Source organism: Mesoplodon densirostris, chromosome 1 (assembly GCF_025265405.1).
Source record: "Mesoplodon densirostris isolate mMesDen1 chromosome 1, mMesDen1 primary haplotype, whole genome shotgun sequence".
In the NCBI taxonomy this organism is placed as follows: Eukaryota; Metazoa; Chordata; class Mammalia; order Artiodactyla; family Ziphiidae; genus Mesoplodon; species Mesoplodon densirostris.
Window position 1 is genome coordinate 122,719,799 of NC_082661.1, and position 12,086 is coordinate 122,731,884.

The 12,086-nt window shown below is 34.8% G+C and overlaps 1 protein-coding gene across 8 annotated transcripts in view; it reads right to left on the reverse strand.

Annotated features, from left to right (window-relative positions):
• The window catches only part of RTKN2 (rhotekin 2), an 89,234-nt gene that overhangs the window by 53,759 nt on the left and 23,389 nt on the right, over positions 1-12,086 (reverse strand). For all 8 annotated transcript variants that reach the window (XR_009533410.1, XM_060108844.1, XM_060108866.1 and 5 more), the window contains 3 exons: positions 4,583-4,636; positions 3,219-3,336; positions 435-629 (listed from right to left, as the gene is read on the reverse strand). Coding sequence is in view for 7 of the 8 variants with exons in the window: in XM_060108844.1 (XP_059964827.1) it covers positions 435-629; positions 3,219-3,336; positions 4,583-4,636 (367 nt within the window). In the remaining variant the exon portion in view is untranslated. The remainder of the gene's footprint in view (positions 1-434; positions 630-3,218; positions 3,337-4,582; positions 4,637-12,086) is intronic.

A 12,086-nucleotide genomic window follows, 5' to 3' on the forward strand; every position in this document is an offset into this window, starting at 1 on the left:
TACTCTTTGTTGCGGTGCGCAGGCTTCTCATTGCGGTGGCTTCTCTTGCTTCAGAGCACAGGTTCTAGGTGTGCGGGCTTCAGTAGTTTTGGCTTGTGGGCTCTAAAGCGCAGGCTCAGTAGTTATGGCACACGGGCTTAGTTGCTCCGCAGCATGCGGGATCTTCCCGGGACCAGAGCTCGAACCCATGTCTCCGGCATTGGCAGGCAGATTCTTAACCACTGTGCCACCAGGGAAGCCCCAACTTTCTACTTTCAAAGGAAGGTATTAAGAATAACTCAGCTGGGTAAATGTCAGACAACCAAGTTATATTCCTGCCTCAGGATGTTTTTTCCTATTTAAAATGTAAAGATATTCTCCATATAAAATACTTTAAAATGTCACAAATACATAATTATACTGTATCGCTGTAAATGTTGTATTAGAAAACTTACTGAATAGCAGAACTGAAGGACAAGCACATTTCATGATCTTCTCGAAGCACTGAACTTATTTTCTTCCCTGTAGCTTTGCTTATAGATGTCTTCAGTTTCTTAGCTAATTTTTTTGGTGTGTTGGTTATAGAAGAGTCTTCTGTACAGCAACTATATACTTCCACCTTTATCTGAAAGTCTGGCCCTGCTTCATTACTAAAAACAAGGACAATCATAATGTTAGAAATTTAACTCAGTACAAAATAAAATAACATCCTGTGATGTTTTCATAACATTTAAAAGCAGCATTTGGAACAGGTTTATGTTAATATATGTTAATGAGATAGAATATCCGTGTGTTTATTTAGTATCTAAATGACCTGAGAGAGTCACTGCAACTTCTAGAGCTACCGGCTTCTAAAGTAGGGCAATCTTAACTCAATGTAACCAATATTTACAGGCAAATTATTTAAAGGAAAAGAATAAAATGCCCTGGTCATTTTGTTGCCAATGATATTTCTCCTTTTCATTCCTATAATATAGCTGTTTTTAAGGTATTTACATTATATTATGATTTCCTGAAATCACGATTCCTCCAAAGGAAAAAGATTTGAAAACAAAAAACACAAAGAAGGGCTTCCCTGGTGGCGCAGTGGTTGAAAGCCCGCCTGCCGATGCAGGGGACACAGGTTCATGCCCCGGTCTGGGAGGATCCCACATGCCGCGGAGCGGCTAGGCCCATGAGCCATGGCCGCTGAGCCTGCGCGTCTGGAGCCTGTGCTCCGCAACGGGAGAGGCCACAACAGTGAGAGGCCCGTGTACGACAAAAACAAAAAACAAAAAACAAAAAAAACACACAAAGAAAATGAAAAGAAACAAAAGCTTTCTTCTGCTGAAACCTTTAGTTTTCATGTCTTTTTCATAAAGAGTCACAGTCCACTCAACACTGTGCCCCTCCTCCCTGCTCCACCTTTGTACCTAATAGCTCTAAAATAACATTTCACTATTTAGTTGTACAGGAGAAAACAAACAAACAAAATGAATATAAAGAGATATATTTCAAGGCATGAACTCCTTGAGGGGGAGTGATGTCTTGGTAATCTTTGTATTCTTAATCTAGCATAAAAGATATTCAGTATGTATTTATTAAACCAATATGCAGAAAATCTGCAATGCCAAGATTGGCTTTGCTCTTTCTCAGACACAGTGAACTATCTTTACTATAAATGATTGTGGTGATGTTACTAACAGTAAAATATACTTCAAATCGCAAAGGAGGTCCATCAGCAGTATATGCTGTCTGTAGAGGACAATCCATCAGCCTCAGAGATTTTAAAAACGCAGCATAGACTTTTTAAGATTTAAATAGCCAAACTATAGTTTGAATAAATCCAAGGAATAACTTCCAAATATTTTTATAGTTTATTATTTGGCAACTCTGAAACATACAGTATTCCTGGTAATGACTAACAAATGTCAATATTTAGAGAAAAACCAGAGATTCATAAATATTGAATACTTATTAAAGCAATCATAACAAAAAGCACATTTTAAAATAACATTTAGAACATCTGTGAGCAGTTATTTTTAGAACAATTTAAAATATTTACAGAATTTTAAAAAAATTATAAATCATGAGTTGTCTTCCCAAGTAACTTGCATTGTTCTTTCTGTGAAAAAAATTATGATTTTTGTCTTTGTGGTAAAAACAAACAATAGCAAAGTGATGTGAAGAAAAGAGTCCATTAACAGGATGATTTTGGCAGGAAAAGATGTACTAGTAATAGTTGATAATGGAAATAAGTATATTTAGATAAATAATAAATACTTATTTTTAAGTCTCAATTATGTAAACATTTGGCAATATCTGGGGCATCCTAAATAAATTCCTTTGGTTCAATAGAGCTTATAAGATGGCCTGCACTACTGCTGATAACTCAGAAAAATGTATTATATTTTTCTGTGCTGTACGATTACTTATGGGACACTGAACCAAAGCCACAAAACATGGTTTGCAATCGTTTTTTTAATGCTACATGAATGGCAAAACTAGTACTTTCAATCTCAACTGTATATAGCTCCATAGCTAAAGATGGAAAAAACATGTATATTGATTTTAATAGTTAAGTAGTTATTAATATTTGGATGCAAAGATACTGTCTTTGAAACCCTGTAAGAAATACAAATCACATACTGATTTAGGCCAATAGAAAAAAAGGCCAGGAAAAACTTATGTTAGTTAAAAATGATTTCTATGGCTACCTGAGGAGTTCTTTCTGGTTCTATATTATGACCACAATAAAATGAGCCTGTAAAAGAGCAGGGGCAATAAAAACAGCCCTGAGGATCACCCAATTTTTTATTGTTTTGGAGTGAAAACATGAAAGAAGTGCACCATAAGAAAAAGAACATCTCAAAATTTTACCAAAGTACTTTGCCTATGGTACATATTTCAGAACTATCTTATAAAGTTGTTATACTATTTTGGTATTTCTGTAACCAAATCTCCTATATGAGATGTAAGAACCTCTTTTATGTACAAATTCACTTTACATAAAATAATGTTATAATGAGATTCCATTGTATTCATAGTGTTACTACTAATATTACATGATTTCCACTTTATTTTACACTGGAAAAATCTCAAATGCAGAAATGGGCTTATTTTGAATAATGCAGTGTTCAAAATCAATTTAAACATTTAAAGATTTTAATGCTTCAAAAATAATCCAATAAATTTGCCTTCCTTTGAAAAAGGGAGAATTTTAGATTCTTTTCATTCAATGAAGATTAAAAAATACTTACAATATGGTCATATTTTCAAAACATATATCTGTGATTGTTTTATCCACAATCACCATGTCAGTATCAAAAACTTCAGCTCCCATTTTGAATAAACAAAAAATGGCATAGTGCTGTGATCCTAGAGAAGAAAAACAACATAACACAATGATTCATGTGATGAATCATGCCTATATTATGTTAAAATCTTCTTGAAAATGAAAATAATTAGTCTAAATATTTGCTAATAGATTCTTATTTTCATACATTGTACACTGTAATCCTTTAACTTTTTATAGAGACTGTTTTGCCAATATATATTAATAGCTTGCCCAACTAAAGCACAACAATTAAAGTAGGGAGTATCAAAAAATAAAGTTAAAAATATAGGCCTCTCAGCAGCCTAAAGTAACCACCAAACTCACAAATTTTATTCCTAGAAAACTCTTTAAGCTTTAATTAATAGCAAATTTATTATGTTATGTATATACTATTACCCCTGTCATTTGGTTTCCAAGTATATTTTAAGAAAAATAAGTTTTCTATTATGAGAGGTTAGGAGCAAGCACATTAACAGCAAAACATTTTCCATCAAACTGAAAGGGAGGAAACCACAAAAACAATATAAAGTAGACATGTGAACACAAAAACCATAGCTGCTGGGCCTTCTAATTTGATGATGTTTTTAAAAAGTATTAGGTGATTAAAGGACTGAAACCTCATTACTGAGAAAATGTACCTCTTCAGAAAAACTTAACTCTCTACTGTAATCAGAAAGATGTACTTAATAACTGCATGTATTCCTTTGTAAAGTAATTTATATTTCCTAATTGAATAACAAATATACTAACCTGATTTTGGATTTTTCATATAAAACTAATTGTGCTCAATGTGATTCAGTTTTTAAAGTATGAGGAACAAAGCTATCACAATAGACAAGAAAGATAAAGGATTATCATATCTTTTCTGCTTTGCCTCTAACAGCTAGAAATCATTTGAGGTTGACCCACAATGCATGGATTTGTTAAGACTATATGAAACCATAAAATGCTGAAGGGGAAAACAATCAGATCAAGCTAAAAATCTTTTCCTCTTACATCCTGTTAAATAATCTGAAGTAAGAAAACAAGGCAGAAAGATCTCCAAGATCTCTGGTCAAATAATGTTGCCTTTACCATGACTCCTTAAACATTTCCTTTTATTGCACAATTCCCTTCTCTACTACCTGTTACTCACCATCCTTGCACAGGTTCCTATCAACAAGATTCTGCTTATTCTGTCAAATGACATCCATTTATTTCAGTGGGGAAGCAGTTTTTTCTCCTAATAATCTCAAATTTACTACATATTACAGAAAATATTTCAATTACAATTAAAATCATACATACGTTCTTTATTGCTGAAGTGATCAGAGTCTTTCCACATTAGTGGTATACGAATATCTATAGAGGAGGGGGAAAAGAAATGACAAGTAATAATTTTGGTAAATTTCATTTCTTAGAGTGAAATAAACCTCTGAATTCCATAATGGATTCTGACCATTAAAGCCAATATTTATTTATTATTTAAATATTCAAACACAATGTTTTCTCTTAAAAGCAGCTTAGACTAGGAATATAAAATCTGTTATATTTATTTTACTAAAAAACCCCACCAACTACTACTCAAGAAATTAATTGATTAAGAAAGGTCTGTAATAAGCTTATGCCGTAAAATTTTCTTTTCATGATTTATGTTTTTGAAATAGGTGAAATTTGGGTAACCTAGTGTTCAATTTCTATTTTGGGTAAGCAGTAGCAGCAAATGTAGTTAAATACATTTCAAAATCATAGAATAGTAGAGGTAGAAATGACTTTAGAACTTTTGTCCACTATGCAAACTTTAAAGATGAAGAAAATTAAGTTGTCTAAGATTGACTTGTCTAAGATCATTGGTTTCTGGTAGAGACCCAGCTCTTGACAAACAAATCCAAGATCTCTCCATTAAGAAGATTTAACTTGTCTACAAAAGAATTTGCAGATCTTTGTATATTCATGTTACAAACTGTAGCATTTTCCTTAAGAAAACTAGGAAGAGGAATGTATTACTTCTTTCAGGCCAAGAAAAGGGCGTACTTTCTAAAAGTGAGCTAAACATATTTCTCTCATTCACACATTCTTCAAACTCCAAAGTGACTGTGTTAACAATCTTTATTCCAGAAATTAATCTAGAGCTTTGACACAGTCAAAATTTTGCCTTCCTAGTTTTCTCCATTCTTCCCTTTACTTTTAATACTAGATTAACATTATGTAGTAACAATTTTCCTCTGACATTCTTATGCTATCTGCATAGTTTCAAAGTTAGAGAATTAAGGTATTACCAAATAGATTAAGATGTGTCATTACAGCATAACACAGCACAGTAGAAATCTCAATGATAAAGTGAAGTTAGTTTTAATTTTTAATGTTGTACTCAGTATAAAAATGATATTGAACCTTTCTGGAAAATTTCTGTTTAAGACATTTCTTTATTACACTTAGGAAGTTTATTTGCATATTTTTCATACCTATTAATTATGCCACTTTCAAATAATTATAAATCTTTCTGAACATAAGCTATTTGGCTACCTTTATGATGTGCTTCACTTTTAGATTCCATGATCTTTTGTCTACATTTTTATTTGTTTAGAATTCTAAGGTTCTTAGTGCCTATTTCCAATTTCCTTTCTAGAACATCTTTGTATTACTCCATCCCTACCCTGCCCAACCAGGTAGAAATGTATGAGTGCTCTTCCCACTGCTGCCTCAGCACTTTTGATAAAAATATGACTTATTGAGCTCTCCGCATGTGCCAAGCTAAACACTTTACATACATTTCGTCCAACAATAATTTTTAAAATATATTTACTAATTTATGGTTGTGTTTTCATTGTCATTTGTCTCAAAGTATTTTTAAATTCCCTCTTCGATTTCATCACTGACCCATTGGTTTTTTAGTACCATGTTGTTTAGTCTCCATGTAATTGCTTTTTCTTGTTTCTCTGTGTGGTTTATTTTCAGTTTCATGCCATTGTACATGGAAAAGATGCTTGAAAACCTTTCTATCCTCTTAAATTTGCTGAGGCTTGTTTTGTGTCCTAGTATGTGGGTCTATCCTAGAGAGTGTTCCATGTGCACTTGAAAAGAATGTATATTCTGGATTTTTTGGATATAATGTCCTGAAAATATCAATTAAGTTTAAATGACTGTAAAAACACAACCATCCAAAATCTGTGGCATGCAGCAAAGGCAGTCCTGAGAGGGAAGTTCATAGCAATACAGGCCTTCCTCAAAAAACAAGAAAAATCTCAAATAAATAACCTAACCTACCACCTGAAAGAATTAGAAAAAAAAAGAACAAACTAAACCTAAAGTCAGCAGAAGGAAGAAAACAATAAAGATCAAAGAGGAAATAAATAGAGATTTAAAAACTATTTTAAAAAAACCAATAAAAATAAGAGCTGGTTTTTTGAAAGGGTAAACAAAATGGACAAACCTCTAGTCAGGCTCACCATGAGAGAGGACCCAAATAAACAAAATAAGCAATGAAAGAGGAGAAGTAAGAATGGATACTGCAGAAATACAAAAAACCATAAGAGAACACTATGAGCAATTATATGCCAACAAACCGAACAACCTAGAAGAAATGGACAAGTTTCTAAAAACATATAGCCCACCAAAATTGAATCAAGAATCAAGAAGAAATGGATAATTTGAACAGACCAATCACTAGAAGTGAAATAGAATCTCCAAAAAAACCCAAAACCAAAACCAAAAACTCCAGGGGCTTCCCTGGTGGTGCAGTGGTTGTGAATCCACCTGCCAATGCAGGGGACATGGGTTCAAGCCTTGGTCCGAGAAGATCCAACATGCTGCGGAGCAACTAAGCCCATGCGTCAAAACTACTGAACCTATGCTCTAGAGCGCACAAGCCACAACTACTGAGCCCGTGTGCCACAACTACTGAAGCCCACACGCCTAGAGCCAGTGTTCCGTGACAAGAGAAGCCACAACGATGAGAAGCCCACGCACCGCAATGGAGAGTAGCTCCCACTCGCCTCAACTAGAGAAAGCACGCGCCCAGCAACGAAGACCCAACACGGGCAAAAATATAACAAAAAAATAATTAATTAAACAAACAAACAAACAAACAAACCAAAAACTCCCTGCAAAACAAACTCCAGGACTGGATGGCTTCACTGTGGCATTCCACCAAACATACAAAGAACTCAGACCAATCCTTCTCAAACTATATCAAAACACTGAAGAGGAGGGAACACTCCCAAAGTCATTCTATGAAGCCACCATCACCTTGATACCAAAATCAGACAAAAGCACTACCAAAAAAGAAAATTACAGGCCAATATCTTTGATGAATACAGATGCAAAAATTCTCAACAAAATATTAGCAAACCAAATCCAACAACACATAAAAAAGACCATATGCCATGATCAAGTTGGATTTATCCCAGGGTCACAAGGATGGTTCAACAAATGCAAATCAATCAATGTGATATACCACATCAACAAAAGAAAGGACAAAAACCACATGATTATCTCGATAGATGCAAAAACAGCACTTGATAAAATTCAACATCCATTCATGATAAAAACTCTTACCAAAGTGAGTATAGAGGGAACATATCTCAACATAATAAAAGATATTTATGGCAAACCTACAGCTGACATAATACTCAATGGTGAGAAGTTGAAAGCCTTCTCACTAAATTCGGGAACAAGACAAGGATGTCCAATCTAACCACTTTTATTTTTATTTTTTGGTCGCACCTCATAGTTTGTGGGATCTTAGTTCCCCAACCAGGGACTGAACCCAGGCCCACAGCAGTGAAAGCACAAAGTCTTAACCACTGGACCGCCAGGGAATTCCTTCACCACTTCTATTCAATGTAGCATTGGAAGTCTAGCCACAGCAATCAGACAAGAAAAAAAGGAATAAAATGTATCCAGATTGGAAGGCAATAGGTTACATTGTCATTATATGCAGATGACATGATAGTATATAGAAAGAACCCTAAAGACTCCACACAAAAACTACTAGAACTGATAAACAAATTCAGCAAGGTAGCAGGATACAAGATTAACATACAGAAATCTGTTGCATTTATTTATAACAATGAAATACCAGAAAGGGAAAGTTTTAAAAAATCACTTTTAAAATCACATCAAAAAAATAAAATGTTTAGGAATAAACCTGACCAAGGAGGTGACATATGCTGAGAACTATAAAAACACTGATAAAGGAAATTAAAGATGATTTAAAGAAATGGAAAGATATACCATGCTCTTGGATTGGAAGAATTAATATTGTTAAAATGGCCATATTACCCAAAGCAATCTACAGAATTAATGTGATCCCTGTCACATTAACCCTTGTCATTTTATACCAAACTTGAATAATCCCAAAATTTATACAGAACCATAAAAGACCCAGAATTGTCAAAGCAATCTTGAGGAAAAAGAACAAAGCTAGAGCCATAATTCTCCCAGACTTCAGACAATACCTCAAAGCTACAGTAATCAAAACAGCATGGACTGGCACAAAAACAGACATATGGATCAACAAAACAGAAAAGAGAGCCCAGAAATAAACCCACACACCAATGGTCAATTAATTTTCAACAAAGGAGGCAAGAATATAAATGGAAAAAAGACAATCTCTTTGGCAAGTGATGTTGGGAAAGCTGGACAGCTACATGTAAATCAATGAAGTTAGAACACTCCCTCAACACCATACACAAAAACTCAAAATGGCTTAAAGACTTAAATATAAAACAGGATACCATAAAACTCCTAGAAGAGACCATAAGCAAAACATTCTCTGACATAAATCATACCAATGTTTTCTTAGGTCAGTCTCCCAAGGCAATAGAAATAAAAGCAAAAACAAACAAATGGGACCTAATCAAACTTAAAAGCTTTTGCACAGCAAAGGAAATCATAAACGAAGCGAAAAGACAATCTACGGACTGGGAGAAAGTATTGATATTTGTAAATGATGCGATCCACGGCGCCTTAATTTCCAAAACATATAAACAGCTCATACCACTCAGTAACAAAAAAAACAAACAAGTCAATCAAAAAATGGGCAGAAATCCTAAACAGACATTTCTCCAAAGAAGACATACAGATGGCCAACAGGCACATAAAGATGCTCAACATCACTATTTTTTAGAGAAATGCAAATCAAAACTACAAAAATTACCTGACCAGTGAGGTACCATCTCATGCTGGTCAGGATGGCCATCATTAAAAAGTCTACAAATAACAAATGCTGGAGCGGGTATGGAAAAAAGGGAACCCTCCTACACTGTTGGTGGGAATGTAAAATGGTGCAGACACTATAGAGAACAGTATGGAAGTTCCTCAAAAAACTAAAAAAAGAGTTGCCATGTGATCCAGCAATCCCACCCTGGGCATATATCCAGACAAAACTATAATTTGAAAAGATGCATGCACACCAATGTCCATAGCAGCACTATTTACAATAGCCAAGACATGGAAGCAACCTAAATGTCCATTGAGAGATGAATGAATAAAAAAGATGTGGTACATAAATACAATGGAATACTACTCAGCCATAAAAAAGAATGAAATAATGCCATTTGCAGCAATATGAATGGACTTAGATATTATCATACTGTGAGGCAAGTCAGAAAGAGAAAGACAAACACCATATGGTATCATTTATATTTGGGATCTAAAATATGACACGAACTTATTTACAAAACAGAAATAGACTCACAGACATAGAGAACAAACTTACAGTTACCAAAGGGGAAAGGGGGTGGGCGAGGGATAAATTAGGAGTTTGGGATTAGCAGATACAAACTACTATATATAAAATAAACAACAGGTCCTACTGTTTAACACAGGGAACTATATTCATATCTTGTAATAACCTATAATAGAGAAGAATATGAAATAGAATATATATATACACACACATATATGTATAACTGAATCACTTTGTTGTATGCCACAACACTGTAAACTGACTGTACTTCAATTAAATATACATATATTTACTAATTTAGTAGTCAAGTGACAGGATTTAATTGTTTACATTTTCTTTTCTTTTTTAAAATATGTATTTATTTATTTGGCTGCACCAGATCTTAGTTGCAGCACACGGGATCTTCATTGCTGCATGTGGGATCTTTAGTTGTGGCATGTGGGATCTAGTTCCCTGACCAGGAATCGAAGGCAGGCCCCCTGTATTGGGAACATGGAGTCTTAGCCACTGGACATTTGCATTTTCTTGACTAAGAAAAATGTTAATAAACTTACTGGCCAGTTCAGTAAATATGTTTGTATCCATGGCCCATTTTTCTTTTTCTTTTAAAAAATATATTTATGGTTTGTACTTTAAAAAATTAATTATTGGGCCTCCCTGGTGGCGCAAGTCGTTGAGAGTCCGCCTGCCGATGCAGGGGATACGGGTTCGTGCCCCGGTCTGGGAGGATCCCATATGCCGCGGAGCGGCTGGGCCCGTGAGCCATGGCCGCTGAGCCTGCGCGTCCGGAGCCTGCGCGTCCGGAGCCTGTGCTCCGCAACGGGGGAGGCCACAACAGTGAGAGGCCCGCATACCGCAAAAAAAAAAAAAAATAAAAAAAAAATAAAAATAAAAAATTAATTATTTAGGGACTTGCCTGGTGGTGCAGTGATTAAGAATCTGCCTGCCGAGGCAGGGGACACAGGTTCGAGCCCTGGTCTAGGAAGATCCCACATGCTGCAGAGCAACTAAGCCCAGGCGCCACAACTACTGAGCCTGTGCTCTAGAGCCTGCAAGCCACAACTACTGAGCCCGTGCTCTAGAGCCTGTGAGTCACAACTACTGAGCCTGTGTGCCACAACTACTGAAGCCCGTGAGCCTAGAGCCCATGCTCCACAACAAGAGAAGCCACCACAATGAGAAGCCCATGCACGGCAACAACAAATAACCCCTGCTCACCACAACTAAAGAAAGCCCACGTGGCAATGAAGACCCAATGCAGCCCAAGTAAATGAATAAATGAATAAATGAATGAATGAATGTATCTTAAAAAATTAATTATTTAATATTTGTAAGATTTTTGAGTATGTGAGGTAAACATATAAATATTCTTCTTATAAAAACAGTTCCAGCTCCATTTATATATTTAATAGGCCTCCTCTTCTTCACTAATTGAATGATGCCATCTTTATCATATATGCCGTTCTGAGTAAGTGTCCTTTCCTTGGCTATATGCTTTATAGATCTAATTGAATTGTTATCTATCCTGATACCAATACCATACCATCATAACCATTGAAACTTTATAATATACTTTACCATCTGTCAGAGATATATCCTTCCAAAAACATCTTATTCTCTCTTGCTAATTTCTTTAAGTAAATCTTAGAAATAATGTGTCAAAATTCCCCCTCCAATGTTTTATTAGAATTCTAGTATCCAAAGTAACTTGGGAACGGTTAACTTTACAATACACTATTTACATAGGGTAGCATAATACAGTTACCCTTATATATTTACTAAGGTTATTCATGGGGTATTTAATGTTTTTGTTTTTTGCTGCTTTTATTGTAACTAGTTCTTGCTGGTGTTGAGAGCAGCTACAACTTTTTATGTATATATCTTGAATCTAGCCACTTTTACTGAATTCTTTATGAATTCAAACAATGTTTCAGTAAATTTCCTTACATTTTCTAGGTCTGTAATCTATTATCTTCAAATAGTACTCAATTTATCTATTTCTTTTCAGTAGTTTCATCTTTTATTCTTACTATTTTAGCTAAAATTTCTAAAACTCTGTTGTAATATTAATATAATAGACATTGCTATTTTGTTCTTGATTTAATGGGATCACCTTTATTG